At 39.4% G+C, this 22,050-nt stretch overlaps 1 protein-coding gene across 18 annotated transcripts in view; it reads left to right on the forward strand.

The window, feature by feature from the left end:
* NFIA (nuclear factor I A) overlaps positions 1 to 22,050 on the forward strand; it is a 410,570-nt gene that overhangs the window by 276,699 nt on the left and 111,821 nt on the right. For 17 of the 18 annotated variants that reach the window (XM_027694338.1, XM_027694337.1, XM_027694341.1 and 14 more), the window contains one exon: positions 18,319 to 18,384. The exons of the other annotated variant lie outside the window; for it this stretch is intronic. In XM_027694338.1, coding sequence (XP_027550139.1) covers positions 18,319 to 18,384 — 66 coding nt within the window. The remainder of the gene's footprint in view (positions 1 to 18,318; positions 18,385 to 22,050) is intronic. 18 annotated transcript variants of the gene reach the window in all.

Consider the following 22,050-nt stretch of genomic DNA (forward strand, 5'->3'; position numbering starts at 1 on the left):
TAAGGAGTGGAGAAAAACCAGGAAAGGACTTTGCCTAGTGGGGGAGCAGAAGACAGTCATAATTAATTGCAGGCTTGCCTGTCATGACTAATGGATTCGGCCCCTATTAACTGAGCTGTGACACCTAAACTGACTATTTTTCTTCAGCTTCTTCCCTCAATTTGGACCAAACCACGTATCTAGCAGGAAAGACATTCTTCTTTTCTCCAGGGTAGATTTTTGTGTGTGAAATGAAGGGGACTTCGGGGACAAAATCCACCTCCACACATATAGGCTATAGTTGGGGTTACATGGCACCCTCACTTCTGCCCAGAAGTTTGAGTTTCAGGGCACATATAGTGTAAACTTCTGTAATATCCTCTGGCTGCCTTCCCTCTTTCTCCCTTCCCCACTCTCCCTTGCTATTCCTGCTTTATTTATCCTACCATAATAAAATTAGTGTCTAGCAGAGACTGGGCAAACAAGACCTCTGCAGTACCATGCCAAGTTAGGGCTGCCGATGCCTTGCTTAGTCAGTAGGATAAGCATTCCCACCTTACTCACCAGGATGGGCATAGTACCTCCAGACATCCATAGGGTGTCAACTGTACCTCCAGACATCCATAGGGTGTCAACTGTACCAGAATGAAGCGACATGGGGAGAAGTTGGGAGACATTTGGAGGTAGAATCTGTACTTACATGGATTGACTTTATCACAGAGATTATTTTGGAAGTTCTTCAGGAGAAGAAGACTGTTGTAAGAGGATGGACCAGACTATTCTCATCATTGAACATCGTTGGGCGCTGCATGCAGTGAGGAACTGGGGTTTAGAACTAACTTTTTTCAGTTTTAGACATTTATTTTTAGACACGAGTTTGCTAAATGAAGAATTCCTCTTTTGGGACCAGCATGAAATATGCGATTTCTGAGCATGTTCACCAGACAATTTACTCTTGTTAGGAAGTTTAAGGGAACAAAAAAACCAGCTTATTTTAAAGTCTTACATACACTTTTCTAACTAGATTATGGGTTACATAGTAATTTTAGGAAGTGAACACAGTTCACATTCGAGGAGTAAGTTAAAAAACTCTGAGTTTGAAATTCATAGGAGGAGAGAGACATTCCTGCTTTATTCTTATGGTTTGGCATCAAACCAGTCATATGCAAATTTTAAATTGTGCTGCTAAATAGTTAAATAAGCAGATCTAAAGGGTGTAAGGTTCCCGGATCCTTTGTAATATCCACACACAACTAATTTTATATCTTCTACCAATACATTTTGAATCACTTTTCTGATTTTATTGAAGAAAATGTCTGGAATTTTGATAGGAAGGACTTGAAAAAGATAGTTGAATCTGGATAAAATATTCATAGATATAAGAACTTGTAGTTCCAGGAAAAGGCTGCTGGGTGCCTTCATGACTGTTCTTCTAATTTCCTAATTTCTGTTTTCCCTGGTTTTTGCGCTGTGTGTTTAAATAAACTCTTCTGGTTCTGTCTTTCACACATCATTGCTTTTTGCTTCAAAGGCTCCTTTTAATAACTTATTCTTTGGTTTAATTTTCTTTTGAACATGAATTGGGCTTCACTAAACACTCGATATACAGCTCCCACCCACAAATCCTGAGAGTGGGGTTGATTTAGCCTACATGTAATTCTGTGTATGGAATTACTCTTAACTGCATTGGCTGACAGAGTTCTGTTTTCAAAATAGTTTCCATTGTAGCACCTTCTTTTACCAATCCCGTGGCTGGGGCTGCAACTTTTCCTCCCTCATCTTTGTGGAAATCAGACCACACTCCAGGTTTGCACTGAATCTCTTCCACCATATGTTTTTAGTAATTGTATAGTAGAGAAAAAAAACACTTTTCCCTTGTCAGACATTTCTAGCAACACTTTTTTTATAAAGGCCTTCATCAGAAGTGGCTGAAATTTGAGACTATTCATAGAAATAGTCCTCAGAGAAGGTTACGTTTAAGAAAGAAAATAGAAAATATGGTTAAGCTGTGATTGAAAAATTACTTCTGAGCACGTTTGCCGGAGCCCTGCCTTACGCCATGAACCCTCTTTGTTTTGGTGGCGCTGGGAAGCCGTCCGAGGGCTCAGCCAGAGGGAGTGGATGCCGTGTGCTGGCGGCTGCCAGGACAGCTTTCCAGAGGGTGTCATTTATTAGCCGCTGCGGTAGAAACTTTGCTTTGCACTGGGTTATTTTTCTGCTGTTGCACCTGTGCCCTTTGGTGGGCAGCGGCTGTGTCTGCTGTCTGCTGCATATGGCACTTTGTGTGGCTCCCTAACTACATTTCCCTACTTTTAATTTGCTTTTTAGCTCCACTTTTTTATACCTTGTATGGAAGTAAGTGTATCTCTCTTGCTTTTATTCCTTATTTCTTCCACTGAACAAACTACTATTGGTGGCAACTTAATGGTAGAGAATAAAGAAGAAAAATATCCCGTATAAAAAATATGGCAAGGTATTCAGTTGACAGAGGCAAACATGGCATACAGAGGAGGGAGAGGGAAATCAAATGCTTATTTACCTTTTGGGATGAGTTGCTCAGATTGTAGATAATCCCATTAGAGTAGGAACAATCCTCTTGGATGGTGAGGTCTGTGCAGCAGATACAGCCTTGGGACCAGTTTACTGAGGCACCTGAATGGTAATGGGAATTAGTCTTAATATCATTAATAATTTGCGTGCTCCAAAGGGGGTTTAGGTATGGGAAGAAGTGATTAGGGAAAAGGTAGTGCTGGTTCTTCGCAGTCTTCCTGTAGGACCAGCACAAGGCCCTATAAATAGCTCTGAACATTTTAATCTGTAACATTTGGTGTAAATTGTAACTTTCAGAAACTTATCTTTTATGTGGTGCAGTTTGCTTTTATGTCCCTACTGTCTAATCTTATCTTCCCATGTGCTGAAATATAAAAATTCACTGCAATTATCTTTCCTGTAGTAAGATATCAAGGAGTTGGTACATTGTAGGGGGACTGGGTTGAAGTACAATCAACACACATTTTTTTGGATCTAAAAATATCAGTGTTTCAAAGGTCAGCTAAATGATAAATCCCATTGTAAGTGTATATATAATACACATGAATGCACACTATAAATTTGTTTTATAGATTTTCATTGAAGTGCTTCACAGTCTGATGATAATTTCAAAACGTTCTGAGTTTATCTGAGGTTGCTGATACAGTGAGCAAGGAGGGGGAGAGGAGACAGCAAAGGCGGCAGGAGGAGGTTCCATCCCTCTCGGCTGAGGGGGAAAGAGCTTGCCAGCATTTGGCTATTGAACATGGTGAAAACCCATCATTGTTTTTCCTCTAAGAAGTCAGTTGGACTACGGCAGCCTTCTCCTATGGCCAAAGCCACTCCTGTTGATTTAAATAGGAATAGGCCCTCGTATCGTGCTATTGACTTCTCCTTTGTTTCTCTGAGAACACGTAGGGTGGATGCGTGCAGAGCGCAGCTGCTGGAGGTTGTGCTGCCACCAGGAAGCTGGAATACTTTCCTGTGTGGACAGCGTGATCCATAACCCACAATTTATCAGTGTTTCTAACAGAGAGAATGTAGAAATTCTTCTAGAAGTGCTCCCAGAGCCTGTGTCCCCTCTCATGGTCTTTTTCTTTCCATGGGAAAAGATGGATTCAACCAAAGCATTGTAAATAATATAATTAATTGGGGGCATTTTTAGATGCACAAATGCTAAAATGGATTTTCTCTAACATATAAGGAGAGGAGACTTTTATTCCTCTCCAGCTGGTATAATTTATTTAAGTTTGGTGGTCTTGATATGTCTTTATTAGGAGTAAGAGTAACAGTTAAAAAAGAGGTAGTGGTCAAGGAAACCAAAGGGCTCTCCTCTCTTTCTCAAAATAATAAGTATTTTTGAGTAGACCCAATGTTTCTTGTACAGAGCTAAATAAAGCATTCCAGAATAAAATAAACATGTCTTCCCATTTAGGCTTTCATTGCACAAGTCCTGTTGAAATCCATACTAAGAGGGCTTGAGAATTTCCCTCCCCTAGACGATCCCAGTGTCCGACATTGTGTCCGACCCGCTCTGTGCTGGGGGAACAAACACAGCTGGGTGCTCAGGTTTGTGTTCGCAGGAGCTTCAGAAAGAGCTCATCAAATGAAAACATCTCATGTGCGTCATCTGCGTGACTGTGAGAAGCAAGTCAAGTTTTAACTTTCCGAAGTGTTACAGGCAATACAGTTGCTCTTTTCACTGGATAGTGCTTACTTTTCTTCAGGATCACAAATATTTGAATACAATTATTCAGTCAGCTGGACATCTTTTTCCTCCCGTTTCTGCTCGAACAGTAGTAGAATTTAGTGTTGATTTAAAAGACTGTCTGCCTTAAAGCAGATTGCAGAGTTTGCACACTGTGAATTGTAATTAAAGTGTAAGGGGTGCTTATTATGTCAACAACTGGCATGAGAACCCCCGAGCAGCAGGTGACCCCAAACATGTGACGTTTGTGACAGCTAGGATCCTTCTTTCACTGGTTTAGCAATCTGAAAGACCAAATTGAAAGAAGCCCAGAGGCTGTATATTTCATTAAGTCCCAAGGGAAGTGTGGGATACAGCTTCCTTCTGCTTTGCTGGGACGTAGCCAAAAACTTTCTAGAGGCTCTGTTTTTGACAGAGGCTTGCTGAAGGGGGGGAAAAAACCTTCCAACACTCACCCATAGGGCCATAAATTTGACATTTCCCACAGTTTCTTTGAGGCACTGATGTTGCTGTGTCAGCAGTATGTCCCGAATCGTGTGTTGTATTGTTTGAAAAGGAGCAGTCAAACTTTCAGGGGAGCTGAAATGTTTTTCTTCATTGTCCAACAGTTCCTCTGCTGCAAAACCACAAGGATTATAAAGCACACCTCTCCAAACAGAGGCTGCTTTTATCAGCAGTAGGTTCTGCGGACGTTCACAGAGTGTGCGCTGCTCTCTGACGCGGCAGAACGCAGTCGATAACATTTCGTCCACGTTACAAAGCAGACAGGAGAATATCATTTATAGCCACGTATGACCTGATTGCAGGAATGATAAAAAAAGGAGCCTTATGAAAACACTGTGCTAAGTTTATCCCCAGTGTAATTCCACTTGGGTTATGTCAAGAATTATGTTGGCCCAAAGACTGAATGATATGGTTTGTAGCACAGTCTGTAATTTATTTTTAAAGAATTGTAAGTTTCATGTTAAACAAATTTTTCAGCCCCAGACTCTGCCCCACAGCCCAGCAATCTGTTTGTGGGTGACCTGTGGTGCAGCCGGTAAACCTTTGCTCTTTCTGAGCCTCCACAGGAGAGCAGGGAGCACTTCTGGTGGAGCCATTTCCCTTTCTCTCTGGGCTGTGCGTGTTTCAGGGGGGAGACTTTGCATCTTTGTTAAGAGAGTTTGACTTAATTTTTTCCAAAAGTTTTGAAAAATAGCAATGCATGATTCTTCCTTTCATATGCGGTGTATTGCCATCTCACACCTATTGATCTGTCACTACATTACCACAGCATGTCCTACCAGCTACTTTATATGCCTGCTGATTCCAGATCCTTCATTTGCCTTGGTGGCACCTCAATCCCATGATGGTAGAGGGTTTTTTGTCCTCCCTAAGTCAGTTTACATATACATTTTTTTAATTAGTAGATGAAAGGTTTAGGATTCTTCTTGACTCCTGAATATGATCATGGTCAGGTCTACCACTGAGCTAGTAAGTGTTTCTGGTCAAGTCACTTAACCTATAGTCACGCTCTGCCTAGAGAGATGCTACAGTAACTAGCATTTTACAAAGAAAATAGATCAAGTTAGATAAAGATAAAATAGATTTAATAGTACTCCTTTTAGTACTCCTATTTCAAAGAAGTATTTTGAGAATTATTGTTGATGAAGTTCTTTGATCTTGGATGAAAGATGCTTTAGAAATGTAAAATATCTTTGTTTTTTGTCATCTCTGTGGCTGTGAAATTTCTCTCAGAAATGAAATTTTGCAAAACACATGAAGAAGATTTCAGTGTAGACCTTCTTTTAGTAGACTTTCAGAAAAAAGTGACTGGGTTGTTTGTGATTACAGGTAGCACAGTATGTAAGTGGAGATGCAAGTAATCTGGAGTTGCTAGTGCAGCTTCCTATGTCATTCCTCATTTTGACTTCATATTTTAATGCTTCTAAAAAAGTAATAAAATTACCAAAATTCTGGGATTTTGAAAGTAGTTTTGAGCTGCCCTTCCTGAATCTTTTGCCATCATTCTCACAGGATTCCGTTTTTATCTCTAACCTTACATTCAGAATCAGTTGGACTCTGGAACTGAGACAGAATTAGGTCCTAAGAATGCTGGAACAGAAGCTTTGCCACCTCTCAGCTCTGGCCCAGGGTAGCGTGACTTAATATCTTTGCATTTGGTTTCAGTACAGTCTGATAAAGACCTGCAAAGAGCCTCTTCCCTACCAGCAAAGAAATGGGTGAAAATACTATTAAAAATGGCAGAGAAAATAGTCAGAAGTCAATGAGTTGGTTACATTTGGTCTGTTTTTAATTTCTGGACAAGTCATTTCTTTTTGAAAAGTCAACTACTAACTGAACCATTTTCCAAATGTGACGCTGTACCTTTAACTTTTTGGAAGGTTTGTTTCTGAAAAAAAGATAAACAACATTAGTAATATTTTTATTTGGGAAATTTTAGGGTTTTTTTGTCCAACTGAAGTTTCCAGGCTCTGTAACGTACTGCTTGCTAAAAGGCACACTTTACAATGCATTAAGTACTTTGCAGGATTCCCTTTGTTGCAGACATTATTTATGACATTTTAGTCAATATTTGCATGGCAGACTGTCCAAAATTATTTTGTTTTAGGCACATCACTGATAACTGGACCCATACTCTTTATCATTCTTTTACATTCATTAGTCACTCTGTAGTGTTTTTAACATTTTAAAACACTCATGCAATTCAAAGGAAAATAGATTTCAGCCAAAACGCCTTCAAAATTATCTTTTTTCCTTTGAGTTATTCAGCGATTTTTAACACTTCGTATGTTTGATGTTTTTTTCTTTAGTCTCAGCGAGGCAAAGTTTTTGCAGGCTTTGACTATGCTAAAGATAGGATTTTGATAGAAAAAAATGTGAGGTAAACTGAACTTAATGTGAAAATGTTATCAGACATGGTGTAAGGTGTAGCCAGCCAAAAAAACTGGCTATTTGCCTTCTGTGTAAAAGGTAATTTAAAAAAAAAAATTACAACAAAACTAATTAGCAGATATTCTAATGCAAGAAAATGTTGCTGTTAGTAAAGTTTCTTCAATATGCCAGAAAGCAGATGGTGGCAATGGAATAGCATTTTCTTTTGCCAGCTTTTCTATATGCTTTCTAAACCTGCAAGAGCTTTTGCTATTCAGTATTCAAATTTCTGACACTCTATGATCTTTTTCATCTTAAAACAGAAATAGAAACTGAAACTTAAAAATGTAATCAAGTCAAGCTGTCTGTTCATCAGATCATAGCCATGGCTTTAAAAGTTTGATTAAAATTTTGTCTACGCAGTGTGGTTACCGGTTTGGAGAACTCTGGACTTTTCTGCATTTAAATTCCTTCCTCAGATTTAGATTTGCAGCACTGAGACCTGGTGGAAAATAGATTTTAGGTTGCTTTTTCAGAGTCAATACATTAAGCTTAATATTTTTCAGGGGGCGAACTGTATATATGCCCAACTCTTTCAGATATTTATAATGATCCACTGTCCTTTGAGATGTGGATATAATTCCATTTCTCCATGATTTACGGCAATCATAGCTTAGATTTTGCTGTAACTCGGTGTGGTGGCTCCGTACCGATCCTGCAGGATGTTACTTCTCTCCAAGTTTTAACTTTCTCTTTCACTTACATGGCTTACAAACACAGCAGAAACACAGACCAAGAGTAGGCTGCCTACCAAAAGGCTGCTTTTTTTTCTGCCCGAGTCTGTGGTGTTGATGCCAACATGATACTGATGCAACAAAACACGTCCTGATTTTTATGGTAATTCTCAGTTCTTCTTCACAGTCTACAATATTGTGAGAGTAGAAACACATCCATGGAGCAGCAGTCAGTGGCAATTCTTTGTGGGCAAAACTCTCTGACTTTTCTTTGGGCTGATGGCAATATTTCTGCAATTTTTTGCAGAAAAAAGGGCAAGAAAAAGGTAGGGAGAGAGGAAAGGGAACTATTGAGCAGTTTTTTCTGCTGCATAATTTCATATATCTATGTATTTTTGCCAACAGTTTAATTTTGTATAATGCTTAAGAAAACCTGAAATGGAAATTTTTCACATGCCACGTTGAACTCTTCAGAGTGCACAGAACAAGGAAAAGACGTCTGCCAGAAAAAAAAAAAAAAAAGAAAAAAGAAAAAAAATTGGCCACTACAACCAAATATGTACTTAAGAGGGGCTGAAATGGGAGCCAAGAGGAAAAGGGTCAGGTACATCAAAATAAAAGAGAGTTGTGAAAACGAGACTGCAAGTGTAGATCCACAATAAAAAAATAGTACCTAAACTTTGCTTAGATTGCCTCATCTGTAACTTGATATTAATCTGGTATTGACAAAATCTCCATGGAATATTAGTTCATCTTTTGTTTATTTCTTAAATAGTCACACATATTTTTATTATCAACATAGTTTTTCCCTGTGTGAACTGGAATAATCCTTTATAGGGAAAATGGGCCCATTCTTTGAGATATTAGTTCTTTTTTAAGTATTCTTTACTCTGTTTGATGTATAGATTTCTAGCTGAATTTTTGTTAAATCCTAGGAAAATTTTACAGTTGTCTTTTTAGGGAAAGAGGAGCAGGAGAGGTTGAAAAAGGAGAAGGAGGTAGGGGCTTCTGCCCAGTGTGTTAATTTGGTGAAGGTTTTTCTTTGTTTTCGCTGGCTGATGAAGTCTCAAATGGCTGGAAGAGGCACTGACTGAAATACATGAGCACTGATGGTCTCCAGAAACAGCTTTGTTATCCATGTGATGATGTTAGAAAGGTGAGTTTTGGAAGGCAGTTTCCAAAGACTGCACTCATTGTCAGGGAGTGGGGTTTATTTGGCTTTTGGATGTAGGGTAGGTTTGAAAAATTCCTTATTTTTGCCCTCTATGGAATATCTAGAGATCCTCCTTGGTTGTGACCTTGTAGCACAGTGCGTCTTGGCCAGTGGAGAGGTACCAGCCCACCAGACACTGCTTGGGCAGCATGGATAAAGAATGAGGATGGGCACTGACTAGAATAGCCTGAGAATACGCAGCTCCCCGCCTTGGGTCCCATAAGGATGAGTTTGTCACAATAAATAAATAACAAGGGGATGGTGGGGGATAGAGATTAATTGGGTGACTGTACTACCGCCAATGGAGTCTCACCATATGGTGGACATAATCCTGCTTTGCTGATGTTGGTTTACTCACCAGTGTAAAATTGCACAGAAGCTGACCTGGAGACTTTGACTAAAGCTACCAGATCTGCTCGTCACACAGTTCCATCTTCACTTGCCTTATGCATGAAGTCAGGTTTAAAATACTGTCACCCTAAATAGTGTTGGTATTGTTAAACTGAGATAGAAAATACTCTGGAGAGATATAGAGAAATGATTTTTTGTTTTTCAAAATATCTAATAAGACCAAAAAAAAAGGCAAGGTAAACAGAAGCTGGGAGTGACTGGAAATATCCCTTCTAGGTGACTTCGGATCCATTCCACCAAGTAATTTTCCGCATAATGTAGTTGAAGGCTTCCTAAGCCATTGCCATTGTAATGGCCACATTGGTGGGAATGAGACTTTATTATCTAGAGCTCAAGACTTCGACCCTGTGCTTTTTACTCCTTTTAGTAACTGTGCCTCTCAAGGTAAATCACTTAACCTCTATGTGCCTCCTTCATCTCTGCATAAAGTGGGCATAGTTATGCTCACCTTTCCCACAGAGGTGTTGTAAAGCTTAGTTTAATGTTAATAAGCTGTTTTAATTTTCAGAATAAAAGGATGTTCCATAAATATACATTAGAAGTAATAATAGTTTTAATGTATGCCATTATTTTATAACAGTGCTTTTTTAGTTTTAGAATTTTTTTAGTGGTTTGAAATTATTACAGGATCAGTTTTTATTAATTAAAGATTGACATTCGGGCAAAATCTGTTGAATTGTTCTATAAATTCAGGACCATGTGCAGTGAGCATGCCCAAAGCCGTGCTCACCTGCACTTTGGGATCGTCAGTACGGCCCTTCGGCTTTTAAAACAACTCTTTGATGCATGTGCTCAGAAGTTTGATGGCTTCTAAATAGAATGGTTCAAATATTTCAAAGCACTTGAGATTCGTATAGTGTGAGGCAATTTAAAATTATTGTACTGCAATTAATTTTAAATAACTGAGCACTACATATGTCTAGAAACCCGTACAGATCCAAATGGAAGCTCTCTAAAAATTGAAATGATTCAATAAATTTAAATCACTCTGAAGAAATGGATGTAAGTACTGTAAATCATTTTGTGAGGGAGATAAGCAAATTTTCTAGAAGTGAATCTGAGGGTAGAGACTCTAATTAGATTTTTTATTTTGGGGTTTATGATGATGAAATGTAGGTTAATATATATTTCCTAGGGATATGAGGGCAGCTCTTGTTGATCCATATGGTTTCTTGTAGCTCTTACATAGGCTGTTTTTTTTTTATTTCCCAGGATTACAGAAACTTAGCGATCCAACTTTGCACATATTTTTTTTCCATTACAAATATCTTTCCCTCCAAATCTGTATAAAAAGACATGAGAAAAATATTGGTCCACAGCTAGAAATGCCAAGTATATTTTTAAATGCAGCTAAAAAAAAATCCTACAGAATTAAAACACTGTGCAGCATGGAAGCTCACATTTTGTGGAGTTGGGCTGTTCAATCAATATGAATTTTTATATGCCTCAATCACTGATTCAGGTACAACCTGTATCTGCAGGTACCAAAGTGGATTACTGGCTGATAGCTGTTCGTTAGCTTGAGCATGTTCTCTGTCCTTCCCTTACAGATGTATTAGAAAGATGCTATCTCGTGTAGGAAGGCTGCTAAAAATATTGATGCGAGACCTATTGGAAAGTAATGTCATTTCCATTGGCTTCAGCTCAGCTCCAGGAAAATCCACGTGCCGCTTCCTCCTCCCGCCACGGTTGTGTGCGGTTCCCTGTGCTGTGTTCTTAGCTCTAGGATTACAATTCTTCCCAAGTACCAGAGCCAGAAATTAGAAATTAGTGCTACTGCTGGCACTCGCCCGACCCTTCCACTTCCCTGTGTCCCTAACAGCCACAGGAAAAATAGGACAGCATGGTCCCTCTTCGTGAGAGGGCTCGGCTTTGCCGTTGGCATGTGCACTTCCTCCGGATATGTTGTCACCTCTCGGCAAATGGCTCATGAGGGTCCAGCTGCTGGTGTTGAGGTGTCCCAGGTCCTCAGGGTGGGACAGAGCCCTTGGTGGCTGAGGGAACCGCTCTGCCAAGCCGGTCCTAGTCATTGCGGTCTGGGAAGAAAATCTATTTTGGAATTTGCTCCATGGCTGTTGGGCTCTTCCTGGGCAGAGGAACCATGGAAAGCAAGAGGGGCCCCTCAGCAGGGTCTTCCTTAAGGCCTTACCTTACTTTTAGACAGTTGTCATTATCTTTGTCTAAAGGTCATGGCTAAATTGAATAAAAGGAAAGCTGTGTGTTCCTGTCGATGCACAATGGCAGTATTGACTTTCCTAATCCAGTTTGCTGAGGGGTGAGAGAATTAAATTAGATATCTAAGCACAGAAATTGAGAGCCTTTGAAAACAAAGATAAGGAGACAGCCTGTATTTTCCTTTTCCTGGGAGCTCTGGGCTCAAGATTTTGCAGGTGTGTCATCTGATCCATGGCTTGCATCGATCAAAACTGTGCCAATGCATATTTAATTAGCAAGGGGACCCTGGATGCATTATGGCCATCATCCCTATATTGAATGGACTGTCAGACTTTCTGAATGCCTCCCCACCCCCCCGCTTCGTTGTTTGGGGAGCTTCTGCATTTTGTCTGAGCAGCTAAAAGTTTCTTTGTTTTTAGCTGGTGATGCATACAGCACCACTGAGGAGAATACAAACAAGTAAAGTCCTAAAGTGTTTATTTTGTCTAGGAAAAAGGGCTGAACCAATTTGAATCCTTTGGGTAACGGATTTTTGTATCTCTTGGAATTAAAAAAACACAGTCGAACGATGTTTACTTTAAGAATATTTTATTATAACAAATAAAATCTGTGCTGTGGGATTTCTTAAGGAAGCCTTTGATGACAATTTGAATTAAGTCAAAATTAACGTTTGCTACTGCAAAGGAATAAATAGAAAATGTTCCAGAAATGAATCAGTAAGCAGGAATCAAAGGCTGTAAACTGTTTTAAAAACAAACATTTAGAAGTGAATCAAATACTTGTTTGTAATATCAAGGAACAAGTATGGGAATACACAGATTCCCCACATTCTAGACTATCACACGATAGCAGTAAATCATTCATGGGCTTGTGAGAACAAAGAAAGTTGATTTAAAATGAAACCATTTTGATACAGCTTTACGGTCTCACAGCCTCTCAGTGAAGTTTCACATTCCTATTTCCAGCGAGGAGGAAAGTAAGGGGGAATTTCTGTGGCCAAAAAAAGTTAGGCAGGGAGTTGTGGAGATCTTTGTTTGCATCCACCTTGGTACAAAGCCGCCCCAGCAGACAGAGTGTTGCCTGATAAACAGATGTAATACACAAAGTCTGCTTACAATACCGAGCAACAGACTGTGGGCACATGTTTTGGGCTCATTCAAACTCATCAGCATAGTCTCGCTGGCTGTTTTGTTGCTAGTCTACTTATGGGGTAGCTTAGGAGCGTCTTACTGGTGAAGTAACAAGAAGGGTTTTTTTGCCACAAAAGTTTTGTGGCAAGGGCTGATGGGAAAATCATTTGCATACATCTTGTTACAAAGGCTGACTACTTCCTGGCTTAGACAAAGTGTTGCCTGATAAACAGACTTAACACACAAATGTCTGTCTGGAATAAACAACAGCAAGCTTTGATTTACATTTCCATTATCAAAGATAATCTCTTTCCCAGTGTACAGGAATTAAGAGTCCTCGCCTTATAAAAAAAAAACAACCAGGCTGGCACCACAGGGATTTTACCACTGCAGAACCTCGTTGGAGAGCCGTGGGGATGGGGCATAGAGTACAGGGGGTATGCAATAAAACTGGAAATCTGGTGTGGGCATGTACATGTGTGATGGTGAGGTGGATGATAATGAAGCACTTTGAACTCTCTATAAAAGTTGACTTGAAAGCAATGGCTGGAGTGAAAGGGAGAGCCAGGCCTTAAAAGAAATAGTAGTAGCCACCAAAATAGCCGTAAATAATAATTGTAGCATGTATGGAGTGATCCCTATGTGTTTACATTATAATGTATAATGAAGGAAAAGTGAGTGTAAAAAAGCTCCAGTTCTGGTCCTGGTTTCTGTTTGTAAATCCCTTAAGCTCACTACATAGGGCTGTATATAAAGGAGCATGATTTAAATTATTTTTTTTAACATATATAAATCTTTGGTAGAATCCATGCCCAAAATTATAGATGAAAAATTTATTGCATGAAAACAACCCAGCCATATAAATTTTTTATTACAAATAGGACTCTGAAACTTGAATAAAATATGTCAGTTTATTATACAATATCCCCCCCCCCAAAACATGATACGAATGGAAAATTTAACTTGTGCACTTCTGTGAGGTTCTGGGCTGGCTGTGGAGGAGAGGAACCCACTCTATTTCACTGCAGAGCAGGCTCAGCATGGGCAATGGCAGTGCTGCCTTGCTCATCTGGCATCACTGGTCATTTTTTTACTCCACTACGTGGGGATCACCTTTACTGTTTCCACGATAGATGTGTCTGCACCTGTGTTAGTTCACAAGCTGCTCAAAAGACACAGCTTCTGCTGGGGGGTGGCTCTACAGAGGTAAAAAATGATCTTGACATCTATTAATTTGGTTTGCGCAGAGCAGCAGAGAGTGGGGTCACTGCCACCCCAGTGAATCCAAAGCTGGATTCAGCATGTCCTGGGAGACAGGGTGTGTTTTTGGGAGTGCTCAACAGAGTGTTCCATTTCTCCCAAGTCAGGCAGCCATGGAGTGGTTTAGCACTGGGAAGTGCCATGACATTCGAAACAGGCTTTTTTGGTGGAGGGGTATAACAACTCTACACCGTCTGTGTCACGGTCTACAAAAAAGAACAACATTGTCAGTCTGTTGACATTGGTCCTGTCCACAGGCCAGACTTTCCTGGGAAGGTTTTATTCTTTCCAAACAATGGAGCTCTCCCTTCCAGCGCCGCGAGCCCTGCTTCCATGCAGCCGTCGTGCAGCCCAGCTGGAGCTGTGTTCCTGCTGCAGCTGAAAAGGAAAACTGCATATTGAAAAGTCCAGAGCTTCCGTCCTGGAGCTGAAGGTCCCTGCCTGCGTATGGTTTGGGATCAGGCAGACCTGGGGCTCGGGCGTAACCACTTCGGTCGTGCTGGGGTAGCATATGCTTAAGGAGCAGATCCAAAGAGGAACAGAGAATAGCGATGTGGTAGGAAATGCTACTTTGAAAAACTAGCCTGTTTTGTTGGTTGGGTTTTTTTTCCTTTATCCCTTAATCATAGTTGATTCTTGGAAGTAGAGAGTAAAATAGCTTCAATATGTTTTTTTATCCTGTTTGCCATGATTACAGTTGATACCAGATCCCCTTGAGCCTTGCTTGCCCAGTAACCTTGACTCCAGTGCACAGACTCACTCGAACTGTAGCTAACTCAGGGTTAAAAATTCCGACCACTAACTTTTCTCTAACTAAAAAAGCCCCCAAATAAAACCCATTGTGCTATTCAAGGTTAAGCTTCCTTAAACATAAAACTAGATTCCTTGGTGATTTTTTTTTTTTAATCAGCAATCTTAATAGTGGTTCCTCACTATAATATTTCCAACTCCATCTGAAATCATTTAAATCCTCCCCTTAATAACATGCACTTTATTGTAATATACAGATTCTTTGGCTTCCTACCAGCCTTAGCTTAAGGCACCAATGAAACTCATTGCCGCAGGGAGCCGTGGATTCAAGAGGGGCTCGCATCTACTGTATATTTTGTTTTGTATGTTTTCCAATGGCTCTAATTATTGCAGGTGGTAGAATTTAACAGGCAGTGTTGTTACTAAAGAAAATAGGCATAAAGTGTATACTGTTTTGCAGAGTGGCTATCAAATATATAGAAAAGAGAAAATCAAATGAATTGTTAAACTGCTCTATAGTAAGTGATTTTATTGATTTAATGCAAATGCTTATGAAAACGATCTTCCATTTATATCAATTATGTATGGGCAAAAATTAATTTATTCCTACGGTCACCTGTTTGGCTAACTGACTCAGCAGGACAGACATTCCCCCTCACGTTGTAGCCGAACCCGCAAAACACTGAACATTCAGAAAACTGGAATTTGAAAGTTTCCATGTGCAAAACAACAAAAAAGCCCCGACGGGAGTTAGTGCCAACTGCTGAAAAAGCAGAGAGCGAGCGGTGGAGGCTGAGCAAGACTCCCTCGTCCTAGGCAAGACTGTAAAACACAACGGCTCTGATTTTGCCAATCCCTTAACCATGTGGCGGCACATTTATATGTACCGGATCATCTGCGGCATCTGAATAAAATCAGGGAAGCAAAATTCTGCATATAAACATTTTGGCTAAGTGCCTTAACTCAGTCTTCTTATCTGGGGTTTCCACAAGATGCCACCTTGCATAACAATGCTGAGCATACGCTTGCCCAGTACATGTTTTCGGTAGCCTCCCGTGATCCCTACTGCAGTGTAGAGTGGCTTTAATTCTACCTCATCCTGCGTTTTACCGTGCTTCTCCATGAAGAATAGTGCTTAAAGCCTTTGTTGTCTTTTTTTTTTTTTTTAGGAAATTAAAATTTAATTTCAGCAGAAAGGGGAGGGTTACAGGAAAATAGAATTAGGAAAAATGTTATCGCAGTAGCCAGGGTAATAAAAGAAGAAAGTTAAGATTCAGTGTGCAAACAAATGTCCTATGGCCAGTGGAGCCTCTCTTGTGCCACTAGCCTTGGTGTTGGAAAAACAGCACTCAGTGCAAACAAAAGTACTTTGTTTCCCAAAATCCAGGAGCAGCTCGGGCTGTGTGTGCTGCCCACCGGCTGCAGGGCTGTGCTGGAGCCAAGGTGCCAGCGCCGAGCCCAGCTCTTGCCACTGCCACAAAGCCCTTCCCTGGATTGTTTCAAATTTTGAAAGGAAAACATGCTTTGAGTCCCATATTTCAGCAGCAACTTTTCCAAATCTAATAAATTTTTGTGAAATTCTGAGCCTACTTTAAACATAAAGCCCAAAGGCTGATTGAACCATGGCTGGTTGAAGGGAAAGAAAAACCTAAAATATAAGCAAAAACCTAATGCCCGCCCTGTAAAATTAAATCCATTGAATGTTGACTTTAAATGTTAACTAAATATTTTACATTCCTAATATTTTACCTTTGTTTCTACCTTTGCGATATCGGAAACATGAAACTTCTTGCCAAAATCAAGTGTCCAGAATATAACAGCACTGTGCATGTTACCCCATAGTCTATGTGCTGGCACTGATTTGAGCTATCAGGGAAAGATAACCCAGAAGATCAATATTTTGAAACGAAATTGCATAAGTGAGAATATTTTTTTTCACTTAGCTTCATTGGAGAAATTATTAAAAATAAAAAATACAAAAGAGATAAAATGGATTCTGGACACACTGGGAAATCTAGCACTTTTTAGGAAAATGTCATTATTTTAAATAGAAGTACCAGGACTGATGCTTTCTTGGCTAAATATTCTGAATGTTTATAATCTGAAATTTATCAATTTTTGTTTTGCGAGTGCTTTTTTTCACTTATAATTTTTAATTTATACAAGATTGTCCTCTAAGCTTCTGAATGATACCTAAAGCAGACAGTCAGCAGGTAAAAAAAAAAATTTGAATATTTAAAATAGGCATTTTCTTTATAGTGCTCTGCGGTAATTAAAATCTTCATTTGCTTAAAAGCAAGGAACCTTTTTAAAGCAATAAATTAGCATTGCTTGACCCAAGGTCACTAGTAGTACTGCTTCTTCCAGCGCTATTAATACCTCAAAGAAAAAGAAGGGGTGGTGTTATGACTCTGTTGCAATAGAAGTAAGATTTTCAATTTAATCACAGTTAAGTGTCGTGACCTTTTGATCTTGCATTGACTTCTCACTGAAATGTGGTCAGATTTCAGACAGCTAATTCCAAACTCTGCAAAGTCAAGGTGAAGTCAGAAAATAGGTTTGTCATGATTAGGGGTGGGTTTGAGGCAGTAGCAAGTGGGTTCATTGCCTAAGTTTTGTTTCACAGCAAAAACTTTTTTATGGAATCGGTAAATTACAGAACAATTTCTGGGGAAGGAAAATAAAATTGTATTAATTGCAAAAACAGTAATTTGAGGGATTTTTTTAAAAAAATTTTTTTTCCCACAGGTAAAGGGACCTTTTTTCCCCAATTCATAGTGGCAGAAATAATTAAGAAGGAAAATACTATTTGACTAAAGCTTCTACTAAGAATAATTCTTGGACCAAAGAGCAATCATCTTCACATAAAGTAGAGTTAATAAAATGTAAAAAAAGCAAAACACTCATATTTACACATATAAATAATTTTATTATTTTAGGCAAATAAATTGTTTGTAGGATTATTTACACAAGTTCTAAAGCAGGTCATCCAGTATCAGGTCTCATTTATCCCACTGCAGTTCACCACCAACACCGTACATTTTAGGGCTCCTGTAGTACTGTAACCACTGAGAAAGTACGCCAAAACCCAGCTCTTTTCTCAGTTTTGCAGATTTTGTTCCAGAAATGTGTAGCCAAAAATCTCCACGACTTTGTGGGGTTGCTTAGTTACCTTTCTATGCCTGCTTGAAGATATGTTTTGAGACTTTACTATGTGTTGGAGTAAGGCTCTGGTTTGTATACAACATAGAGGCTGCATTATAAAAAACATGTAGGAGAGTAATTTAAACATGCCTTCTTTAAAAAGAAGGATTCTCAAAGCTTATTTTGTGTTTACACACACCCCAAGCACTCTGTGTAGTGCTGTAAACAAGATTCCCTTTTTTTTTTTGCTTACAAACATATTACCTGGGCACGGGACTTTTGCATTATCATGTCCTAGTGCAACACTCCTGTGCTTAGTTTGTACTCTCAACCTTTTGAGGAAGTCTGGCGCCTCTGATCTATTTTCCACAGCAGACCCTGTAATTTTTGGCTGTATTTTATGTTTTTCAGATTCAAGTCAATCTGAAAGTCCCAGCCAGCCAAGTGAAGCTGATATTAAGGACCAGCCAGAAAATGGTAAGTTCTTACCTGCTGCTCCTGCTTTGGGATATTAAAACAGCCCATATTTATAAAGACTTTTTTTTCCCCATGCCTAATATAAAAAGATTATCCAGAATAATTGACATGGGACAGCTACAAAGAGGGTGTGCACTCTCCTCATAGTTAAAATGCTACTGATTCACTGATCTCAGGCAGCATTTGTTTCTCCAGTCCTGGAGAGAGAATTTTTTTCCTTTAAAAATAATTTTAATTAGGGAGATGCTATTACAGAGCCTGCTGTATGCAACCCTTATCCTTATTCCTACATAGCAAAGGCTTTCAGTCCCTGGGCCATGAGTCAGGACCTACTAGGGGTGTGTGTTTCATCACTTTTGGTTTTATCTATGTGCTTTTAACTACTTTTTGTTTACTGATGCTCTCACATGACATACTGAAGTACCTGCTCAAGCAGGTGCCACTGCAGGGCTGATACAGGTGCTACTATAGTTTGTATTTTTTCATGATCATGCTTTAAAGGTTGTAGATACCATGAGTAAACAGGTCAGGGTGTCTCAACTATAGTTCCTTGCCCCTTCTTCTCTCCATGTTCTCAATACCATGGTTTCAGGTGGCAGCGGCTTGAGCTTATTTGGAAGCAGCAGCAGGACTGTGACTTTTGGGAACGCTCGTGTTCTTTGGACTGGGACGGTTTTAAAGTAGAAGCAATAGTTTCTACTGAACCAATGGCTTGCTTGTAAAGCAGCCCGAAAAAAATCATTCAATAATAGTGAATTTCTGTAGGGACTGTATGTGAAAGGATAAATATGTGTGTAATGGAACAGCTTCTCTTCCTTTTTTTGTTTAACTAAGGTAGACCTCAACAATTTTTGTTGGCCCATGGGCAACTGAGTTTTGTTTTACTACTTGTATTTAGGGTTTAGAATGTCTCCCAAAGTGAAAGTGATTATTATTACTAGTTTTTCTTGACTTTTCTTATTCATAACCAGACTTTTTTTGTAAGACCTAAATGTAGATTGGGGGATCCACTGTACCGGGGTCTGCTCTGCATATATAGAAAAGAATTTGTGTGAAGGTTTATGCCTCTGAACCCTGTCACAATTTTTGGAATGTGTAAATTCATGTAAAAATATTGTATCTATAATAATACAGCTATGATTTCCCTTTCACAGAGCAACAAACTGCTTTTGCCTTAAATCTCTTCAGCTGTATATGTGGTCAGTGTGTGTTTTGGGGGCTTCATTAGCAAGTAAACAAGGGAGAGTGATGCTGAAGGGCTGCATTCGCATCCAGACTGCTTTTTGGATTAGGGTTTCAACAGGAGATAAAATTAAGGGGAGAATAAGAGGTTTAGGTACATAAAAACCTTTAAATTACCAGCATGTATCATAGGACACAGAACATAGGGCTCATTGGCCTGGTAAGATTTTGGCTTTCAGGGTTCCTGCATTTCCTCACATTAAATATGAAAGGTTTCATATTTTGATAGATTTTGTGCTGTTCATCCAAACATACTATCTTAAAACATTGCTGTTGTTTCTGAAAGACAGTGCCTAATTTCCCTTATCAATCCTTTTCACAGAAATTCTAATTTGTAGCCAAAGGATTGCAAGGTTAAGAGAAGAACTGACTAAACTGTGATTTTTGTTCTGCCAATTCTGCTGGGGTTTTTTTATGGGGAATATGTTGCCTGTGTTTATTAAATCATATTTTAATTTAGAATGTATTAGGCACCAAGCATGTTATTATTTTGTGTTTAAATAATATTCTTTCACAGCTATTAAAGCTCAGTTCTTCTTACCCTGCAGTTTCTCAGTCTTAACGAAGACTGTTACTCAATAACTGCCCCGAAAAGCAGCAATGTCAGTGTTTAATAATGTAAAATCTGTAAGAGCCTAGTGAAATGAAATATATCTGATTTGGAGCCTGAGTCTTCTTTGTAAAACAATCTTTGAGTGAATTCTTGGAACTTTGTTGGTGACCTGCAAAAGGTACTTTTTTTTTTTAATAAACAGGAAAATGTTTTTTCTTTTTTTCTCAGTTTTACTAAAGGGTATTTTTCCCTACCACAGCAGCAACCTCCTCACTGATTACGCACCTTTTGCACTGCCTGTGTGGGAGATTTTCTTTACCAATGTGTTGGCCCTAAAGGGGTTGTTTCCCCCCAGGCAGACACTGAGCTCATTCCCAGCACACACAGCCCCCAGCTCGAGGGTACCCGGCGTGTAGATCAACACAGATCTGCAGCTCTTATCTCCTGAACGTGAGGATGAAAGCAAAACTGCAGGCTTTAGAAAATGAAAAACTGCACGCACAGAAACGGACACAATAAATCATATTAACTGCGTTGTTCTACACTTGCTGTAGACCCACTTCCACAGGGCCTGATCCAAATCTCTCTGGAGTCAATGGGAGGCTCGTAATTGATTTTACTGAGAGTAAGAATGAGCCCACACAGAGAGGAATGTTTTATTTTTTTTTAAATCAAAGAAAAATAGTATCGTGAATAATCTTATTCCCCCTGATGCCAACAGTGGAATGACCAGATTTGGGGGCAGATTTGGAATCATTTTGCATGTGCTTCTGGAAAGCACAAAGAAGTGTATCAATTCAGTACTACCTTTTCCATGCATGCATTCCTTCATTTTAAAAAAATAAATCTTTAAAGGCCTTGTGAGGGTTATACAGCCTCTCTACTTGCCTGTTAATATCCTTTCTGTTCCACTCCATAAATTCTAGAGCTATTTATTATACACATATATTTTGCATACCTTGAGTAATGTAGGTTCAGAAGGGTCAACTATACAGCCCTGAAAAAGAAGGCCTCCTACTACAAATTTTAATTTATCATTCTAAATTGTATGTGTTGTTTTGGAAAGCCTGTATGTCTAACCTTCATTAAAGTGAAGTTCACGGGAAAAAAAGCTCTTCTTTTTTAAAGCCACTCCTTTTCTTCTAGTGGGCTTTACAGTCACATTTTCTGGAGCAGATTCATCTCAGGCAGAGAAGATGGTTACATTTTCTGTTCTCAGTGGTGGCTTCAACACCAATTCTTGCCTTTCCTTCAGCCTTCATTAAGCTAGAATAGTTTTCAGGCAGTCACTTACCTGATCACCAATGCAAAAATTTACAGAAATATTGAACATTTAATTATTTCCTAGAGAAAGAGAGAGACACCTAGCCTGATGGCCACGAAAAGCAAACACGCAGGCGAGACTGGGCTCATTGGTGCATGCATGGTCCAAGGTCCAGATGCTTTGTCCTGGAACTGGGGGTAAAACTAACTCATACCCACAGGGTGTGCACAGTGCTGCTCCCTTAGCAAGGGAAAGAGCTTTTTGGGGAGAAGCAGAAACCCCAGAATTTCTCTGTTTGTTATATGGGTGAGTAGATTTGCGGAAGGGATTTTGAAAGAGGCCAGCAACTTCATCTGAAAGGCAGGAGCATGTTCTGATGCCCTGATATTTTGCTCAAAAGAGGTTTTTTTCTGACCAGCTGGGTGGAACACCCATGTGGAAAATTCCCCACTTTTGTAGTTGCCTAATGGTATGTAAAAGCTTCATTTCAGTTGGCACTGCAAAGTGATTTTGCAATTCACCCAATCAAAAAAAAAAAAATTATTGATTTTAAAAGCTTGTTAAATGCACTGGTTTGGTGTTGTATTTTATAAACAAACTAGGTTTT

Source organism: Neopelma chrysocephalum, unplaced genomic scaffold (genome assembly GCF_003984885.1).
Source record: "Neopelma chrysocephalum unplaced genomic scaffold, ASM398488v2 Primary Assembly neopelma1_97, whole genome shotgun sequence".
In the NCBI taxonomy this organism is placed as follows: domain Eukaryota; kingdom Metazoa; phylum Chordata; class Aves; order Passeriformes; family Pipridae; genus Neopelma; species Neopelma chrysocephalum.